General features: G+C 37.5%; 1 protein-coding gene across 3 annotated transcripts in view; it reads right to left on the bottom strand.

The window, feature by feature from the left end:
- The window catches only part of n4bp1 (nedd4 binding protein 1), a 39838-nt gene that overhangs the window by 4123 nt on the left and 13526 nt on the right, over positions 1 to 22189 (bottom strand). For all 3 annotated transcript variants that reach the window (XM_038279524.1, XM_038279525.1, XM_038279523.1), the window contains 4 exons: positions 21147 to 21382; positions 4319 to 4449; positions 2167 to 2263; positions 1728 to 1835 (listed from right to left, as the gene is read on the bottom strand). In XM_038279524.1, coding sequence (XP_038135452.1) covers positions 1728 to 1835; positions 2167 to 2263; positions 4319 to 4449; positions 21147 to 21382 — 572 coding nt within the window. The remainder of the gene's footprint in view (positions 1 to 1727; positions 1836 to 2166; positions 2264 to 4318; positions 4450 to 21146; positions 21383 to 22189) is intronic.

Here is a 22189-nt window from a genome sequence, read left to right as displayed (position 1 = left end):
TTACATAGCAGTGGGTTTGTATTTGTGGAGGCAGACATCTCTTGGCTAGACCTGCGCAGAGCGAACAGACTAATGACTACAGAGATTATGCTCAATGGGACTGAGGCAAGTTAGGCCTAAATACAATCCTACACAAAATACTATTTACCAAATTATCTAAGTGAAACAGACTTAGACCAGCTACCGCCTGGTTATTATGAGACGACCAATTTAAATCGTCGATATTTTAATATTTTTTTCTGATCGGACTTGCATTTTTTTCTTGCCCTCGGTCCATGTTTGTTTTAGTCAGAGTGCCCAAAACAGGTGGACGAATCACCCAGGCAACAGAGGAAAGGCGAGACTGCATTTCTGAGCTCAGGCGGGAGAAGCAGGCAATCAGTGTAATAACAGCGGCTCAGAGAGCTCCATAACCGAAACAAGCTGCCCCAGCTATGCCCTACTCTAGGGCTGAGACACCACAGATGGTGCAGCTAGCCGCTGATAGCTCAGGAAGAGAGCGAAGGAGCAGAGAAGGGCCTGCTGGGAAACAGCGCTGATGGAGGAGGAGCCTACAGCTGGCCCATGCTAGCTAGAGGCCTTGGAGGATCGAAGTAGAACAGCGGAAGATCGGATTAGCCCGCTGGGCGGATAGGGGTCTGAAGGCAGGGGGGAGGGTTGAGTTTTACCGTGAGGAGGACAATGAGACAACGAAGGAAGCGACGACGGCAGGCCAAGGCTAAGCTCTGGAGGCTAACTGTTGGAGATAAAAAGAGGGCTGCTGAGGATCAGAGGAACCGGCTGCTGTAGTAAGCATTGGAGGAGGATGAGAGAATGGATCTGCTGCTCCGTGTCTGTGCTGAAGGTAGAATAGCTTTTTTTAAAAGCCACTCACAAACTTCTTTAGAGCATTCTCCCCTTTCTCCTTGGTCAATATTATTCCATTTTGATTTTAAAACCCATTAGTCTGACTATTAGACGTTGCTGAATATGATACACTGTAGCTTTAAGAAACAAAGAAAGCAAACAAGAAACTAGTGTGAAGGCTAAATATTGAAGTATCAAAGTCATGGACAACTATGTACTCACGTCAACAAGTAAAAATATTAATGTTAAAAATATATTAAATTACCTAACAAAATAAAGAACTAAACATCTGAAATATAATGTATCTAAATTAGTAACTCTGTAATTAACCAAGCAGCAAATCAAGAGTCTTAGCAACATGCATAAAAGCAACTAAAAAACAATAACCAATAGACTAACTTACCAAGCAGTAATCTAAGTAACAAAGTAATTACAGTAACAGTTACCAAATAAGTACCTAAACAGGAAAAAATGTTGGGAAGTTATTAAGAAGTAGCAAAAAAGTCTAGCTTCACTATTATCAGTTTTATTTGCTTGTTATGGAAAACACAAAATTAATTTAGTTCTGAACAAATACCCATTAAAGGCACCAAAAAAGAAAAACACTTGAAGAAATAAAGGAACAGAACTAAATCACTTTTAAGAACACTGGGATGTATAGATTAAAGTCTAAAAGTGAAATTCATTTTAATAAGAAAAACGAACCCAAAAACAAGCGATCAGTGTGAGCGATCAGTTCGCTTTTTTTTTTTACTTTAGTTTAAACAAACGATAAATCTTTATCCAGCAGCTGCATTGCTGGGTTTTCCAGCATATTGCTGGGTGATTCACCAGGTCAGCTTCTGACAAACCGAGCTCTGAAAACATCCCCAAATAATCACCTCTCTTGAATGATGCGACGCCATGTGTCCGAGGTGTCGACAAAGTCCCGCAGGTTGTCGTTGGTGACGATTATCCCGTCTGTTTTCTCAGCAAGATGCAGCAGGAACCTGATGGGAGGAAAAAAGGAGACAGGATGTGTTTGGATTAAACACTTAGGTTTTTCCCAGCGCACAAAGACCGGAGGGGAAACCTGAAGAGCTGAGTAAGGATCATTTTTCAGTCCCAAGACATTTACGACCCAGTCCAGTTTTTTTTTAGGAATTTCCTAAAACTTTCCTAAAGATTGGCATAAAACAGATATTCAACAAAAAGAGGATGCTCTGTTTTATTTAAAGATTGTTTAAAGGTTTAATTTTAAACAGTTTTGTCCTTCCTAATTAACAAAGAAAATAGCAGCTCCTTTAACATCTCATTTCATCTCAGAAAGACTGCCGTTACCTGTCGTCATGTGAAGATATTCTCTGGCCACAGACTTCTCTGGACGGGGTGAAGGAGAGCAGTCGCAGGTCTTCCAGCTGGTTCAGGAAGTGTTGTTCTAGAAAAAAATAATATATAGAAATTTAAGATAGCTGGACCCAAATGCCTGGTCAAAACTGTTGATCTGGGTTCTAGAGTATCTGATATATTTCCCTGCATTATGCTTTGTCATTCCTGGCTGTTGTTTTTTGTTTGTTGTTTTTTTAAGTGCAAAGCTTTCTAAAATTTTTAATTTTAAAATAAATGTACATTTTTATGATTTAATTGAAAATAATTTTAACTACATAAAGAGTAAATTAGCTTACAAGGAATAAACCTTTATGTTAAGCCCCTGTCACGCCTTGACGATTTAGCCAGCGTATGTCTGACGTCCAAGAATCTCCTAAAACGCTGGCATACGCTGAACTTTCTATGTATTTTTTCAATTTTGGGCGTATGCATAGAGTATTCATTATGAGTCCAGAGTGTATGTCCAACGACAGCCTAACTTATGCATGACAGCGCAACACCCAGGAAATGTCACAAATCAGTGTCATGAGGGGGGCAGCGATGCACCTAAAGGCGCCAAGCCTACATAAATATATTTCTTTGATCGGGATATTAACCTAGCTGCTATTTAACGCCCGACAAAAAAAAATAAAATAAAAAAGAATAAGTAAATCAAAAGAAAAAGAAAGAAAGAGGATCCATCACACTCGCCTTCTCACCCTAAGAGGGGGGTGAAATGTGGAGGAATACTGATGGTTTCCTCCTGTGAAACCCCTTTCATACCAAAACGCTGCCAATACACCATTAAACAGTAGCTGTAAGTTAGCAACAGGCTCATTGGTTGTCTGGAACACATCAAATATGTTGATGTGCGTTGGGGATAAGTTCTTTATAAGTTACAAATAAGTTATGCATAAGTTACTCATAGGTTTCGGATGAACTAGACGTCACGACTTATAAGTAACTTAAACCTAACGTATGTCAACGATAAAATAAATTACCTATGTCGACATGTGCTAGCGTGCTCATCACTTATACAAAACTGATCCATAACTTATCCAATGTATGTCAGCGTTTTTGCCAGATTTTTGGTCCGTCAGGCATACGCTATCTAACCGTATCTAATTGTTAAGGTGTGACAGAGACTTAAGAAAACTCTAAAGAAAATCAACACAAAATGCCCTGTCTTTAAAATTATTGAGCATTATAAGAAGTCAAGCCTGTGCAGATCTCATCCAAACCATTCCACATCACTCAGATCAAAACTGAACAGTTTTACTTTAGTTATAAATAAGTCAATGGATTCTTTCATTAGGATATTAATTAACAAAAACAAACTGCAAGGAGGAGGAAACTAAAGAATATCCAGAAAGTCTGAAAATGAAGCAGCTTTATTCTCTAACCTGCTTTGAAATGATTGTGGAGGACTGACCCCAGTGTTCTCTCCAACGTTGCTTCTGTTTGTGAAGGCTCTATGTTACTGAGGCCTGAACTTTGACTGGGCCAGTACAACAGCTTTACTTCCTTTTTCAGTCATTATGATAATTTCCCTCTTTCTGCCAGACGAACATTTGATCTAGAATACTTTGCTATTAAGACCAGTTTATGATCTGTAACACAGCCAGGGACTGTGGCTAAGATTATTACTACATCACCAAGATGAATGAGACATTTTGCTCCTCAAGAAAACACTTCTGCTACAACTGTTCCCAAAAAAAGCGATCAGATTTGTATTTTTCCAACTGGACTATCTTTAACTCTGTAAATGTGACTCCTTGTGATATAGGGCATTATTGTGAGCACTGCTTATCCTCAGCCTGGGATGGATTTAATGGCACATTCGGTAAAAAATAGTTGTTTTCTCTAAAGAAAGTTGGACTTAAGATGTATGTTGATGTTTTACAAACTTCTCAAACCAATATGTACTAATTGCTTTCTAGATTTGTCATTATTTCAAACATCTGTATGCTTCACAGCAGCGTCTACCATGAATCCTATTTTAACAGACACGCTTACTGTTGATAATCAGTACATTTTCATCAACAGAACAGAGGTCTTGGATAGGTCTTAGGTGTTAAACCCTATGGCAGCAGCTAAGATGGTCTTCATTATAGAGCAGCTTTACCTGTAGCAAGTCGGTCTCTCTTCTGACGCCACTGCGGGACAAACACTGTGATCTCCCTGTGGCCCCTCCTCCAGAAGGTCTCCACAGCCAGGGCGATGCCACGGCATGAGAAAAACCGATGAAGACCATGACTAAAGAGTTGAAGGAGAAATAAAGGATAAATTGTATTGAGAGGTTTCTGATTTCAAGCTTTAAAACAATGCAAACTACTGCAAAGCAGCAGAGGAACATTTCTATCCATTTATTTGTGCAGAGGTGGCACTAATATTTGACATAAAAAATAAAAAAAAAAACATTGAAAACTGGGCAAAGCCATAATTTAACTGTGGAAAATAAGAATCTATCTCTGCTGTGCAGAAATTCAGCCTGAGACTTGATGCAAAAGCATCTGTGACTGTGATGCAATCAGAAACAACACGCTGGAACTTTTTATAGATTAGCAGCAACTTCAAAGAAAACAGTGTTTATATTAGTATGATCAAAACTTCCAGACACACCATGCAAAGCATCAGCTTACACACAAAGTTGGTAGTGACGTGCAAAAACTGCAAGCGCACGTCACACTGCTCAAATAGGACCTGGTGGTAGGTAAGGGCAACCAAACCGCAACATAAACAACAAACAGCAGCAGAGATGAGAAACTCCCCGAGAGCAGGAAGCTGCAGAAAGACCTCCCAACTAGAAACTTTATCATGGTACAAAGATCTCTAAGTGTTCTGATGCACAACGCAGAATCTATTTTCATCCAGGTGTTGTTTGTCAGCTCTGCATCCAAACCACTAAACCGGTACGTGTCTGGGATTTTTTTTGAAGGTTAAAAATAGCAAAAGCATAAAATTTCTACCACTACTTATCCAGCAGCGGACGACATGAAAACAACAAAAACACGTTTCATATTCAGAACTTTCCTTTGAAAATGTCATTTTGCAAATATGTATCTTTCCAATTCAAAGAGCAAATAATAAATTATGACTAAAACTGAAAAAAGGTTTGATATAAGAAAAGAAAAAAAAAAAAAAAAGAAAAGAAAATTTGAAAAACTAACAATTAACTCAAATTAATAAATGTTTTTAAAATGTTTTCAGACTGAAAACATTTGCTCAAGTTTTACAAAGTAAGAAGCATTCGGTCCGCTTTGCAGATCGAGGCCTGCCGACTTCATCCTTGTCCATAAATATGGAGAATGAGGCAACTAAAAATAAACAAGGCACCTAGTTTAAAGAACTTGGGGCTCTTCTGTTTTTCCCATCATCCTACCAGACATTACATTCAGTGATAGAAAAACTGCTTAAACCATCCCTTCTTACTGGTCTTATGATTTGATATGCAAGAGTTGCACTGGAGAAGCCAAAGAGCCACAGGTTGCAGATCTTTGGTGTATAAAGAGACGGCAGAATCCATTACAGCAAAGTTTGAGAAAAAGGGTTCAGATAATCCAGTGAACCAATTCCCTCCAGACTTCTAATGTATCAACAGCCTCAACCTGTGCTTAATCTGAGCATAAATCGAACAGTTTGATGTACAGTGGGCGCTGATTGGAAATGGACACTTCACTCACGCTCCGCGTGTTTCACGTATTGTGTGAAAAACATGTGACTACTATAGCCACTAGGTGGCAGTCTGACTCCATTTCGGCGTCCCATGAGTCAGAATTACATAGGTCGAGTAGCAGACTGGAAGGGGTGTCACGTGTTGCGAGTGTGTAGCGTGGAGGTTAAGCTGAGTGGTCTTTGGTTCAACAGACTGTGGGTTCAATTCCAGCTGTGGCCGAGTTGCCTTAAATGTTTTTTTTTTTTTTTTTATTATAATTATTATCGCTTTTTTACAAAGTAATGCAAGTTAGAATGTAAAGTAATGAAACCAGGTTTTCTATTTTTGAAACAACGATTGGAGTTATTCGTTGGACATTCACGCATGAGCCTGTATAAAAAGAGGAGCTGACCAGCTCCTTTAGTCAGAGACTTGCTGTAGACACCGTGTCTGTACGTTTGTGGCCCTCCAGTCAACTGAAAAGCAGGTTTATCGGGGATCTTGGTGTGATATTGTTCTATTTTATTTTGTTTTTGATTAAAATAAAGTTAATGAATTAATTTAACATTGGGACTGCATAATCTTATTTCATGAAAATATTTATAGATAGATTAATAGTAGTTATAGATACACCTCCGATCTTATCTGAGAACTGTTATTTCTATTTATCTGCATCGCTATTATTTAATGAAAAATAAAATTAATTAAGTTGGAGCCGGGGATACGGACTGTAGCGCAACCAGAGAAAGGCGACAGAGACAGTGCTGCGGCTGGTGATGTTGAAATTAAAATCATATCCAAAGTTGATTCCTCATTAAGATAAGCCAAAGTTATTCAAAAGGGTATGTAAGAAAATATATTTTCTTTAGTTTTGTAAAATATAAGTGCCGTTGAAAGCTTTGTTTTTGTGTGTTACTTTCTTGCCGTGCAATACGTGACACCCCTCCCAGTCTGGTCAACTAGCAGACTGGGAGGGCTGTCACGTGTTGCGAACTTATAGCGCAGTGGTTAAGCTGAGTGGTGTGTAGACTAACAGCTTGTGGGTTCAATCCCAACTGTGGCCGAGTTGCCTTAAATTTTTTTTTTTTTTATAAAGTAATGAAAGTTAGAATGAAACCAGGTTTTCTATTTTTGAAACAACAATTGGAGTTATTCGTTGGACATTCACGCATGAGCCTGTATAAAAAGAGGAGCTGACCAGCTCCTTTAGTCAGAGACTTGCAGTAAACACCGTGTCTGTACGTTTGTGGGCCTGCAGTCAACTGAAAAGCAGGTTTATTGGGGATCTTGGTGTGATATTGTTCAATTTTATTTTGTTTTTGATTAAAATAAAGTTAATAAATTAATTTAACATTGGGACTGCATAATCTTATTTCATGAAAATATTTATAGATAGATTGATAGTAGTTATAGATACACCTCCGATCTTATCTGAGAACTGTTATTTCTATTTATCTGCATCGCTATTATTTAATGAAAAATAAAATTAATTAAGTTGGAGCCGGGGATACGGACTGTAGCGCAACCAGAGAAAGGCGACAGAGACAGTGCTGCGGCTGGTGATGTTGAAATTAAAATCATATCCAAAGTTGATTCCTCATTAAGATAAGCCAAAGTTATTCAAAAGGGTATGTAGGAAAATATATTTTCTTTAGTTTTGTAAAATATATGTGCCGTTGAAAGCTTTGTTTTTGTGTGTTACATTGTTTTTGTGTGTTTGTACAATAACTTCTTTAACTTATTTATATATATTACGGATAGTAGCCTATTATGCTGTTTGACTTTATGGCATCTTTCTTTTATTTAGATCAGCTGATGTGCGCTCCATCTTTCCAAGGAATTTCATTAGACCATAGAGATTATCATTCTACAGCCTCAATATCTTACTCTGATAATAATAGGCGTATTGTTATACTATTTTTGTTATTTTTATTATCATCTAGCTGGTAAAATTTTCAGTTTGATCTGGAAAAGGACGCTATGATGCCTTACAACAAGCATGAAAGGCCCAACCCCCCAGGCTTTTTAGGCACATTATGCAAGAATGCTGCTTGCTACCGCGATGAATAGCGGCGTTTCTAAACTGTTGTCAGGGATGGTTGTGACCCACCCAAAAGTCAGTGAGCTAATCCGGAGTATTTCCATTTTAAATACAGTGAACCCTCGTTTATCGCGGAGGTTACATTCCAAAAAGAACCAGCGATAGGTGAAATACGTGAAGTAGAAACCTTTTTTTTTTTTTTTAGAGTTATCATACGATGAAATACTCCTTACAACATTGAAATCAGGGAATAAAAACTTTATACAGGCCCAAGCATTTGTTTAACAAATAAAAGTACGGTATAAATGTTAACTACTGTACTGTACTGTAAAATAATGTAGTTATAAATACTTTTAATCATCAATACGAAATGAAGGGTTAATATTGCGGGGATCAGCACCGCCCCGCCGTGATGGATTGGATTTTTCTTCCAAAGCCTGCGGTGCAGTTGTGTGTTTTGGAGAGAAAAACACAGTTATGTGATCAACGCGCAAGTTAGTGAGCTAATCCGGTTTATTCCCATTTTAAATCATGTACTATTTAACCACGTATGACCAGAACGTAATCTGGATATAATGGGTTCCTCTATGTCATCCTGTTCTAAACATCACCAATTAATTAAGCAAACCACTTAATGCAGGAATGCCGCTACTACTATAGCGGCGCTTGAACTCTATTGTCAGAGAACAAGAGGGTAAATGTCTACACATCGGTTTTTCCAAGACAACGATGAGGTTGTAGCCTTGAATGGAGCAGCGACTGGCATGTAATATTCCCAGGGCCAAGAGATACATGTCATTTGCTATCAGTAATATATTGATTTGAAATGCAAATAAAAAACATTTTCTATGAGACATTTTCCTGACTTTATGTTTCACTATTATATTATGGGCTACTATATAAATCTTTTTAAGCAAACCTGTAAAAATGTAATGATAATAATGAGAATATTGGACCCAGAATTCGAGGCGAGACAGGCAGTGGGAAAGTTTAAAACGTTTATTAAACACCAACAGGTGCGCGGGGCTGCGTGTCTGCTGCAGGGCAGATCTCTGCAGGGATAGGAGAATACTGGGCAAAAAACTCTGATTACTTCCAAAGAACAATTATTATAAGAGCTGCAGAGTTCAGGATTATTCAACCACTCTGACGTTCCCCATAATTTGGCCTTTCCCGCTAACAGAGAGATTACATTGGCCACCTTGGCTCGATCAGAAGGAAACGCAGAGGGCTGTAATTCAAAATGAATTTCGCACTGAGTCAGGAAGGCTCTACAGACGCGGTTCAAGAGAAGCTGGACTATCAGTAGCAGACTACGGCGCGGCAGCTGTCAGGGGCGGGCAGCTGGAGCAGCCTGATTAATAATCAAGGATAAAACAAAAGCTTTCAACGGCACTTATATTTTACAAAACTAAAGAAAATATATTTTCTTACATACCCTTTTGAATAACTTTGGCTTATCTTAATGAGGAATCAACTTTGGATATGATTTTAATTTCAACATCACCAGCCGCAGCACTGTCTCTGTCGCCTTTCTCTGGTTGCGCCTCAGTCCGTATCCCCGGCTCCAACTGAATTAATTTTATTTTTCATTAAATAATAGAGATGCAAATACATAAAAATAGACAGTTCTCAGATAAGATCGGAGGTGTACCTATAACTACTATCAATCTATCTATAAATATTTTCATAAAATAAGATTATGCAGTCCCTACAGTATGTTAAATTAATTCATTAACTTTATTTTAATCAAAAACAAAATAAAATTGAACAATATCACACCAAGATCCCCAATAAACCTGCTTTTCAGTTGACTGCTGATCCACAGGACAGAAAACTGGTCATAATCAGGGAAGCAGACAGACTAAAGAAAGCTAGGAAACGTCTCACCAAAACACACAAATAACCTGTCGCTGATGGGAGGCAAACAATCAGCTTAGAACCGCAGAACCAGGGAGACAGGGAGCAAGAAGCAGAGGAAAAAACCAAACCATCAGCGCCAAGATCATGACATAAAAACCCCATTTCCATTTCTTTCGTTTTTAAAATTAAATAAAAAAATTAAATGGCAAAAATCCAAACGTGTCTGCTAGTTTAAAGTCCATCTTATTTATTTGAATATTTAACGAAAACATTGCAGATGCTTCACACGCACACAAAATGACAGAAAGATCCGAGCGTTTTAGTTTCTATATATATATATAATACCTTTCAAAACCTATGAGTGTTTTTAAAATCTAGTGATTTTTTGAAAGAAAATAAAAGAATAAAAATAGTTAAGCATTTTAAAAGGAATTTTAAAAAAAAAAGGAACATAACAGCATTTTTTAAATAAATGATTTATTATGAGAACATATCATTTCACCATTTATTGGGGGTAATTAATTGAATGCTTATTTATTTATTGAACATGTGTATATTTATTTATTTATTTAGATTGGAGTAGATGTGATTAGATGAGCTTTATTGATCTCACAGCGGAGAAATTCACTCGTCACATATTGGCATAGAAGTTACTGGAGGTGCAAACAGGGAGGAAAAAGGTGCATTAAGAATAAGCAATATATATACAGTATATCCAGGTATATACAGTATATCAAGATAAATAGGATTAAGGTGCATGTGTACATGTATGGCACACAATGAAAAACAAAACAATAGGAAATAAAAAAAAAAGAAATAACGATATGTGCAATACGGATGGCTTATATACAGGAGGAGAAATATTGCACATTCAACATATTGCACAGCATATTGTTCAATAAATACAAAACTATAATGTAGCTGCAGTGGTTTTTACAGGAGTTATTGTTGATATAGTGCATTATTATAGAGTCTGCTGGCAGCAGGAACGAATGACCTGCGGTAGCGCTCCTTCTTACAGACATGGTGTCTACTTTAAGTCTCTGACTAAAGGAGCTGCTCAGCTCCTCTTTTTATACATGGGAGACTCATGCGTGAATGTCCAACGAATAACTCCAATTGTTGTTTCAAAAATAGAAAACCTGGTTTCATTACTTTACATTCTAACTTTCATTACTTTATAAAAAAGCGATATATAAAAAAAAAAAAAAACATTTAAGGCAACTCGGCCACAGTTGGGATTGAACCCATAAGCTGTTAGTCTACACACCACTCAGCTTAACCACTGCGCTATAAGTTCGAAACACGTGACAGCCCTCCCAGTCTGCTACTTGACCAGACTGGGAGGGGTGTCACGTATTGCACGGCAAGAAAGTAACACACAAAAACAAAGCTTTCAACGGCACTTATATTTTACAAAACTAAAGAAAATATATTTTCTTACATACCCTTTTGAATAACTTTGGCTTATCTTAATGAGGAATCAACTTTGGATATGATTTTAATTTCAACATCACCAGCCGCAGCACTGTCTCTGTCGCCTTTCTCTGGTTGCGCTACAGTCCGTATCCCCGGCTCCAACTTAATTAATTTTATTTTTCATTAAATAATAGCGATGCAGATAAATAGAAATAACAGTTCTCAGATAAGATCGGAGGTGTATCTATAACTACGCAACCATTTTCATAAAATAAGATTATGCAGTCACTTGACTGCATAATCTTATGTTAAATTAATTCATTAACTTTATTTTAATCAAAAACAAAATAAAATAGCACAGTATCACACCAAGATCCCCAATAAACCTGCTTTTCAGTTGACTGCAGGCCCACAAACGTCACCCTCACAACGGCAGAGGTCCCAAGCGCCACCTGGTGGTTGTCCGGGTACATTGCAGTTCTTTTTGAAATAAAAAAACTGGCCTCAGGAAATACAACGTGATTCACGTGGGAATCACACAGGAATCACGCAGGAAACCGTCCATTTCCAACCAGTCCCCACTGTATGCTTATTGAAGAACTACCAGTATTCATGAAGACCAAGGAACACAACAGACAGGTGAGGAAGAACCAAAGCCATATTTGGTCCTAAAACTTAAAAAAAAAAATCTTTAAATCAAGATTAAACATATGTGTTTAGTGTCCTTTGACTGTGCTATCTAAATATTAATACATGTTTTTTTCTTTTAATTATATTTTCAATCATAACACCAGCTGTTTATACAGGTTATTAATCAATTTGAATTCTCTTTAATCATTTGCGTTCACTGTTGTTTATACTTTTTTCAATAATGTTTCCTTTTTTTATTTATTTTTTTTAAGTAGAGCAGTTTGGATTATCTTGCCGCTGAAATGTGCGATAAAGACAAACCTGCCTGAATCCAACATCTGAAAATGGAGAAAAGATAGACCACCTGCAGACCTATCAAAGCATGGAAGTCATTCTAAACTGACAGGCCGGAAAAGGAGAGCAGTAAGAGGAGAGAAGCCAAGAGGCTCCGAGTAATTCTGGAGAGATTTATAACTCGGGTTAAAAAATGCCAAACAAGAAAACTTTGAATTCGACAATCTGCCAGTCTGGCTGGATGTGTGTGTATTTATATGGACATAGAAAAGGCTGTCTGAGTGGATTTTAGATTTTTTACATCTTAAATTGCTAATGGGTTAGGAGCCAGTAAGAATGGCAATTCTTCCTATTATATTTTTTCAAATATAAAAATATATATCAATATAAAAAAATAGTTGTTATTGTGGAAAAGCTGGTGCAAAATGCAGCTGCAAACTATGTGTTCACAAAGTCCTGACGTAGGGGGCTGAGTAAAAATAAAATCTTAATCAAATATATGGAGGTTTGTCATTGCATGTCACACTTTAGTTTTTGGAGGAACTGAATGAAAATTATCTCCAAGTACCATATGTGCTTGTTCTTTCTGGGTTACTATCACATTGGAGATCTAGACTCACGTGGCTGCGGTTATTACAGAGACGCATGAAGGCAGCCTGAGCAGGTTGGAGTTTACAGAACATTGATGCAACTCAGAATATTTAGCAGGCTGACGTTATGTGGCCAAAATTAAAAACCAAAAGAAGGTTTTTGGGGACTAGCGGAGCAAACGATGATACTGTGAGTACGTTGCAGTTACAGCAGGAACTGGCACTTAAATGCTGCACGTCACTGCAACTTTTGTAATCATAAACTCAATAGAAAAATTCCCGCATCAAATCTGACAAAACTGTTGCTGAGACTCGAGTGTCTGACCTGAATTCATGATACTAATCTGGGGAAAAATGATAGACCTGTTTCACTTTCTCTGGTGTTTGTAACTCAGTATAAACAGAGTATAAACACGGTGCATTCAGAGGAAGATATTTCTCAGCTAAGGGTCAATATATGCAAACACTGGGGAAGTTCCCACAGCTGTTGAAAGAGAAAGTGATGAATGGCAGGAGAGGCGGGTAGATTATGCACCAGTCACCAAACTCTCTGTTAAAGCTAAAGAAGAGGGAAAATGGCTCCAAGTCATTTTGAATACTTTAACCACTTACCACCCCATTTATACCGCACGCCTACAAACAGTTTTTCAATCACTACCAGCTTTATGGACTTATTTTCTCCTCTTTAAAAAAAAAAAAAAATGTCTACAAGACACCATAAAAACTAAATAAATAACTTTTTGTAATCATAATATGAAAATATTTTTATTTCCTATTAAAGCTGTCCATTGTTGTGGGCTCCTTTTGTTTGTAATAATCCACTTTAATTTTTTATTTTTTTTTCCCATAAGGTAAAAGAATAAACTCCTCATGGGGGTTTAATCCATCAAAACCTGTCTTTTTTCTCTCATAAGGTCGGAAATTTGAAGTATAAAGCATTTTCTGGCCGAAATCCACTGGATTTTCCTATGGCCATGGTAGATGTGCTGGTTTTCAGCTCTATGTTAGCTCGCTGTAACAACAAACCAAGAGTTTCTCAGTGAAACGAGGTGTCCTGTGGGTTGCCTAAGTGAAACAAACAGGTTATCTCACAATCCTAGCGGCACATTTTCCTTCTTAAATTAAATTACACATGCATGCTGTGATGGAAGCCAAACCAATAGGAATCACATGGTGGTATATTAATTTCAGATAGAGAAACAAACTGAACTTTAAACTGCTGTGGTTTAAGCCGTTCATTTTAAGATGTTTATTACCCAAAGCTTGAAAGCCTGCACGTTAAAATGCATCCGGTTGCAAGAATGTGGGATTTAAGATGTATTTTTAATAGGACTTGCCATTTGGGTATGTCCGGCTTTTGTGCACAAGCTAAAATTAGGCAGGTGGTTAAGTGGTTGGATAGATTTTTCCTTTTTTGTGTGCCAGTCCAAATTCACTGCTTTGTACCAATTTCCTTCAGGAACCTTAGGACATTTTACTTCATAAAAAAGAAATGCTATAAAATATTATTTAAACATGAACTCTTTATAATTTAGAATCTATTTCATACAGATCTATCTAAAATGTTAATTTACTAAATATCCATTAATCACTGCTAATCGTTTTAGAGTAGAACAGGTAGAGTGGTTACTTAAGGTAAAATCCTTAATCTTTTTTAAGATGTGACCTTTATTCAAACTAAACTAAATCCAAGCTGTGAAAGATGTTCTAAAACAAGGTGGCCGGTGCTGCCATTATTAACAACAATAACATGTTGTCTGGTGTTAAAGGTTCTCATTGCTGTGGAACAGGCCATTATGCTGTCAGCTGTTATCATTAGTTTGTTCATCTGAATTTCAATCAGCACAACGGCCACAGAAACAGCGTTTTTAATCCCCTTATATCTCCTTATTTGCATTAATAACTAAGACACCTGTCTATTGGAGGACTGCAAGGTAGGTACATGTAGATATGTTGATTTTATTTTAATTTAAGTGTTTTTAGGTGTGTGTATCAAGGGTTAACATTTCTGAACCTGCGGTGCCCCGCTCCATCACTGAGACAACTTCATGATTTATTGTTGGTACAAAAGCTTTAGCTATATCAGATTAGATGCTTCCGTGGCTATGCTTTATCGTGGGAATAGTGATGTACACCCTTAGTTTTCCTTGACACCCTCAACATGCTTTAGGTGCAAGTCAAACATTTTGGTGTCATCCTACTAGAACACAGCCTTCCCCATGTTTGCCGTTTCCCCCCTAAGAGACTATCATGGAGAGAATATCTTTCTCTCCATGCAATATATGTGGAATGCACAACATTTGTCCTGATGAAAGATTCTCTAAAACTTGAGTTGTGGAACTCTGCAGCTCCCCCAGAGTTACCATTTTGGCTGCTGCATTAGGTAGTACCATCCATCAGCAAAGGAGTACAATCATATCGAGGGATTTTTTATTAATTTTTTTTCCCATCTACAGCTGTCTAGGGATGTCATAGTAAAACAAATGGATGACATTTTTATGTGTATTTTTAAATCTTGTATACTAATTCTACTAAGTTACGCACCACCTCGTGTTATTCTGCCTCCTAAAAGCCAAATGAAACCCACCAGTTACTCATGTAAATGACTTGAATTAGATCGAATTGTTCTGAAATGACCCCTTTACTCAGAGAGTTTCAAGAAACTTAAATGGGGCTGTGCTGTCTGTCATGTTGTAACATTTGGCTGAACTGAGTCAGAGGTGTATATTGGGTAGAGTTCGGGTAAAGCAGGAGGAAGTAAGAAAGAAACAAGAACGTGAAAGGAAGTAGTTGCACAAGTGAGGAGTCAGGATAAGGTCATGCAGGATAATCTGATTAAAGAAAAAGTAAAAACAAGACTCCTTTTATCTTCAACTACACATGAAGGCTTTCATGCACAGGTTCTGTATCAATCAGCGATTGAAAAAGCAGATTTTTTTTCTTTTTTACTAGAAAAGATATTCTATTCTGAGAAACGCCCCTGTATGACCCGCCCTCGCATCGACCTGGTGCTACAGCTGCTTTCAGACCTGTGTACAGTCATAGAGAAAGATGATGAGTCACAATAACATGTGAAGGCGTGGGCAACATTTGGTGCACCCACACTCAGGGATGTAGCACAGTCCTACACGGATGGTTTGCATGGCGCGTGCATGGTGGATATGGTGCTGATGGGAAGGGTGGTGGCTTCAAAGTCAGAAAGAAAACATGTAGTACTGGTGGGGGACACAACGCCAACTTGACAGATTCGATTCGTCATCACTTGAGTAACAGCTTTGGATCTTCACACAGACTCTTCTTCTTAAAAAAAAAGTCTGAAACTGATTCTATATAAATATCAGGTTATGACTATTACGTATTACCAAAATTTACTCCTTGTTTGGTTTTTACACCATCACAGAAAATGACGACTGACTCAAATGATGCATAAATACTCTCAATTTTAACCCATAAAAAAAAGCAATGACTGAACGCTTACATTATGCCAGTAAGTCCTGTTTACACCTGCGCTGCGGCCAGAGTAACATTCATCACCGCAAAGGTGAAGGAGCGAAGTGAGAACTGCATGATTCTTATCAACATGTTTTTTTTTGTGTAAAAACCCTGATGGTGATTCTTTCAAAACATTCTTACTTTTGCTGTTAAAAATTACAGAAATAAAACATATTTTGTTATCCCTCAGTTAGGAAATTCAAAGTCAGGTCAGCATAGTAAAAAAATAATGTACACCCATTTGCCAATTTCTTCAAAGCAGTGTAGTCTGCTTTGAAGAAATTGGCAAATGGGTGAATTCAAAGAAATTTACAAAATAAGTATTTTCATTTCATTTATTCTATAGTTACACCAACAAAATCAGGAAGACAGCTTAAAGAAACCAATCCCTGATGCCTTGAATGTCTGTGCCATAAACAACTCCTGCAAAATGTATGGAACTCAAGTAGTTTTCACATTTGCTAACTTTTTAAGTTGGTCAATATTTCTATAAGGCCCTGCTCCGCTGGTAGGGCTGGGTAAAATCGATTCCTTTACATTTTTGCAAAATCGATGTCTAGGGAATGAGATCTATTCATTTTCACATTCAAATAAGCAGGAAAGATGCACTCAAGATGACTTCAAGCCAGACAGCTGAAAATATACCCAATAGGTTGACTGAAGACATTGACAAATGGGGGCTGACCAGCAAACACCCTGTAGTTGTTACAGACAAAGCTGCAAACATGGTTTGTGCAGTGAAGATAATGCAGCTCATGAATGTCTGCTGTGTCATGTCTGCTTGCTCGAGTGAGGCTTCACTTTTCACAAACAAGTTTGCACTTTTGAAAAAGTTTTGTTCACATCTCATGTTTAAACTGTCTGATTTACAAGTTTGCATTTTGTGTTTAGTGTGACAGGAAAAAAACAAAATACATGAGCATTTAGAAACACAGTTGAACCACCTTCATTATTGTAAAAACAGATCGAATCCAAATTAATCGATTTAAAACTGTATGAATCAAAATCGAATAGATTCAGGACTTTGGCGAAAATACCCAGCCCTATCCGCTGGTGTATAAATAAGACATGGCAAAGAATCCTCCTTTCTCTTGGCTACTCTTAGGAATGACAAAGGCAAGAAACATTTAATTCAAGTACAGCAGATGTGTACTACTGTTCACATGTTTGGGACAATGGCTAGCACAGCTTAATGCAAGTCCAAAATCAATGAAAAGATTTACAACAGCGATGAACAAGAAAGGACAGGGATCCGGTTTAAAATCAATCAAGCATAGCAAGGAAGATCGTCAAGCAGTTATAAATGTCATCACACACTAAGCTTTAGCGAAAGACATGCAAATACAGACAAAAAAAAACTTTGCATACTGGATTCAACAAGTCTCCATGGCAATTAGGGCTGCAACTAACGATTATTTTAAAAAATCGATGAATCGGCCGATTATTTTTTCGATTAATCGATGAATCGGACAAAAAAAAATTTTTATATTAACCTCTTTATTCCAAAATAAACATTTTAGACAGAACAAACAAGCACACAAGTACAGGTTGCTCATTAACTGTACTGGTGCAATATGAAAAAATAAATGTTTGTGTAAAAACTACGCAAACTTACATGAGAAATGTAGCTGTACATCCACAAAATATAGGCTACTTTGTTTCATAAAGCGCAAAAAGAGACAGGCATTTTTGTTTTTTAAAGCCCCTAAGGGGTTCAAACAATAGGTCCCCCCATTTCAACAAATGACTTTTTTTAGACTAGAAGAGTTCTGCCTTTTAAGACAGGAAAGTATAGCAGTTAAAGTTGCTACTTGAGAAAATACTGAACCATAGAGATAAAAATAGCCCTGTGATTCTAATTATAAATTGTATTTGGAATAAAAATGAGAGAACTAGGGGTGGTAAAAAAACACATCCTCCAAAGACAGATATTTAGACTTAGACTTAGACTTCTTTATTTGTCATTTTGTATGCACAGGGTGCATACAGAACTAAATTGCGTTACATACAGCTTATGAACGTTGCATTGATATTTCAAATATCAATGCAACGTTCATAAGCTGTATGTAACTTATGAACGTTGCATTGATATTTACATGGGAATGTGGCAGATAATTAATTGACATATTACTGATCTTGCTGGATTTTGTTCTGCTTTACTTCCATAAATTGCAGGATCTTCTTTTCTTTATCTTTGCCAGAAGATTTAAACTTTAAAAGCCTTGCCCTCATAATTTGCAAGTTAATTTATTTATAAAGAAAATATAAACGCTGCTTAAACAAATTTAAATGAAATTAAAAGTAAAATAAGTAGCCAACCTTATCACTGTCTGTAACCTACTAACACGGTAAGGAAAGCATCAGATGAGCTACCTGAGAAACTAACGTTACGTTTCCCCTCTTTAAAATGAAACAAACATGGTTACTCATCCTGCTGATCAGCTCTCTTCACTGCCATTGAAGGCTCCAACGTGTTTTCTTTTCAGGTGCTGCGTCATAACAGTGGTGCTTCCGTGCCATGGTCATTTGTTTTTACAAAAGTTGCATGTTACGACTTTTTTCACTTTACAAAGCGCAGGCTATTTTAATTATTGTGATCAATTTGCGCCGTCAATCCCGGCGCATGCGCGCTTCATTTGCAGTCTGGACGCTGAGGGTAAACTCCTCACTAAAATCCTGCGGCTCTGACTCTGACTGCCGCGCTGAGAGGGATTCCTGTGGGAGAGGGAGAAAGGGGTTGGGATGGGGGAGGCGCCCCACGGCAGGCAAAAGCCGCCAGTGACACCGTAAAAAGTCGCCAGATTTGTCGCCAGTCGCTTTTTTGAAAAATAGTCGCTGGAGGGGTCTGAAAAGTCGCTGAGTTGGCAACACTGCAACTGCGGCGCTGACTCGCTCCGCCATATTTTTTTTTCTTCCCCCGGATGACGGCGGCGGCGGATGACGCATTAATCGCGCGACACAACTAATCGATGATTAAATTCGTTGCCAACGCTTTTAAAAGTCGATTTTTATCGATTTTATCGATTCGTTGTTGCAGCCCTAATGGCAATCATTAAATAAGATCTTTATGTAAACTGGTTTTATAAAAAATGATATCCTACCAGAACAAACATAACCAGCTAACCCACTGGATCAGATCAAAGTGAGCTAGAGCTGCAACTAACGATTATTTTGCAAATCAATTAACCTTTCCATTATTTTTTAGATTAATCGCTAGGGATGGGGATCGTTAATATTTATTGATATCGATACCTTTATCGATACTCCTTATCGATCCGAGTCTTTATTGATACCACTATCGATACTTTTCTGTTATTTGGTGGAAAGACGATGCGACAACATGTTTTTAACAGACAGAAAGGAAGTGGGGAAAATTTTTTTTTGAAGAAATGTCTTCTTTTGGTTTAAAAAAATATATCAATTTTCACAATTATTGGTTAATGTATTGTCTACTGTCACTTTTCATAATTTTTTTAGTGATTAGGAAAATATTTAGCAAATAAGTAATTGTATTTTAAATTAAATGTAATTTTTAATAAATGTTGGCATCAGTAGTTTAATTATATATTCTAAAATAATTAGAGCAATAAACAACTGTATTGCTCATGTTTCTCGCCAAAAACTAAATTTCCCGTTTTCTTTACGTTACACTTGAACGCATCATGATAACCTAATTGTCGTTTTACTGAGCCAATCTGAACACATCATCACGCAGCACGTCTGAAACTTTATTTACTTTTCAAGCTAACTAGCTTGTATGCTTCCGATTACAAGACGGATTTCACAATTACTATATTTAACTGACAGGACAAGCTACAAAGTCTGTGTGCGCTTACCAGTGGTACTCTGAGCGGATGATGGAGACGGGCCCGACTGTGGTGCGGCGGCAGGAGGAGGAGGAGGAGTCTTTTCAACCCGGAGACAGTCGAAGGTATTGCATTTGGCCTTTATTTGGTGCACAATACTAATGTGCTTGGCCATTGAGGTTGTTTCCCCCCTTTACAAGAGATGATTTTGCAACATAAGCATTTGCATTTCGCTATCTTATCTTTATCTTTGAGCTTGGTAAAATGAAGCCAAACTTTAGACCTTTTCGTCCGTTCAGTCATCTTCGAGTCACGAGCGAAGTTAAGTGCCAGACTTCTCTTGTTTTACTTTTAATATCTGTTTGCTTACAACTTCATTCCAAAACATTGCTGGACATGCTGCAGTGATTGGATTGATCGGATTTAAATGCTGTGACGCGACTCGAGGGACACACAATTATGTTACAGGATCTCCGGGAGAAAAAAAAGAAACAACCAGACTCGATAGTGGTATCGATAAGCCCAAACCTTATTGATTTTCGGGTTTTGAAAAAAGTGGAACCGGGTCCTTGATAGAACCGGGTTTCTATCCCCATCCCTATTAATCGCTTAATAATCAGATGGCAAAAGGTTCCTTAAAGAAGACTTTTTATGAAATTAAACAGGTGAAACTGAAATGTTTCCCCTTGAGGAGTTCTGGGTAGGGGATATTGACAGAAGAAAAAGATTTTTTCTAACTTAAATGCAAAATGTTTACATTTTTATTTTCCCAGTTTTGGTGCTCAAGGGTTGGTTGCTCTGTCAGCTAAAGGCATGCTTTACAGGATTTATACTTCAGTTAAGGATTAATCGATTACTAAATTAGTTGACGATTGTTTCAATAATCAATTAATCACGATTAATCTGATTAATTGTTTCAGCCCTGAAGGACCTGTGTTTCTGTTGGCCTTTTTCCTTCCTAATCAGCACATAAGTCAATATAAGCAGTTTGTTTAAACTTTGTGAAAAGACTGAAAGCAACCAAGAATTGAACTGGTCCAAAATTAACCAATATACTCAGAACTTCATGAATAAAAACACAACTGATTCCAGTATGGACCAAAAACTGAAAAATAATATGTTTGGATTTTTGTGCTTCCAGCTGATGCTGTGTGCAGACTCACGCCATCGCCACGTTGCTTCCGTCTATGATGATGTGCCTCAGGTCTGGGTTTCCCCGCTCGTTGGGCAGGTTCAAGGTAAAAGGAGTCCGCAGCGACTGGTGAAACCGAGCCAGACCAGTAACCGGAGGGGCCGGGGGTTCGTTTGCAGGAGGGGTCCGGGCCATGCCCCCCTGAAATCCTGTATGGGCGATGGTCTGATAGGCAGAGGGTGCTGTTCGGTTGATTGGCTGAGCTGACTGAGGAGGTCAGAGAAAGCAGAGACATAATGCTATGATGTTTGCTGTAATCCAGAACCAAACGTGTACAAATGCTCCCTGTGTGCAAAAGACAGCAGCTCATTTTGAGATTTGTAAAGTGGAACCTGAGTCCATGTGTAGAAAATTACGCCACAAAACAGAAAAATTGAACTACGGGATTTAAAAAGACAAAAATAGCAATAGTTTTGCTGGTCCTTGTTTTTAATACATGAAACCAATGTATGATTCCAGAGACTTTGGTCCTAGTTTACGATTTTGACCATCAAGCTAATTTAGAAGTTTGTCCTTTAGAGGTTTAACATCATAAATTCCTCATATATTTAAACAACTTCAATAAATACCAATTTATAACCATTATTTAACCCATTATTTAGATTTTCTGCCTGCAGCAAACACATCTAACAAGGGCCAAAGATGAGATAATAACCAGCCAACTGGGGAAAAAAAAAAAAAAAAAAAAGATATTCATGTTATATATAAAAAATATTAGAATAAACAGAATGGTGATGATGCATTAATAAGGACATTATTCAAATTATTTGGTAGGGATTAAGTTTTTGTCTCAGACTGATCAAATGTTAAATCACCGATTACACGGTTTGAATATCAATTAAGATTTTTAAGAAAAAAATATATTTTATTCTGTCCAGCAAACTAAGATAAGTTGAGTTCTGGACTTTGACTAGGACATTATAACACCTCCGTTGTTTTCTTTTGCAGCCATTCTGTTGTAGATCTGCTGCTGTTTTTGGGATTAATGACCCGTCGACGACCCAATCTTAAAAC

The sequence above is a fragment of the Cyprinodon tularosa genome, unplaced genomic scaffold (assembly GCF_016077235.1).
Source record: "Cyprinodon tularosa strain WSP-4 unplaced genomic scaffold, ASM1607723v1 ctg1504, whole genome shotgun sequence".
Lineage (NCBI taxonomy): Eukaryota > Metazoa > Chordata > Actinopteri > Cyprinodontiformes > Cyprinodontidae > Cyprinodon > Cyprinodon tularosa.
The sequence above is the reverse complement of the archived record's forward strand: the minus strand, read 5'-3'. Positions and strand labels throughout refer to the sequence as shown.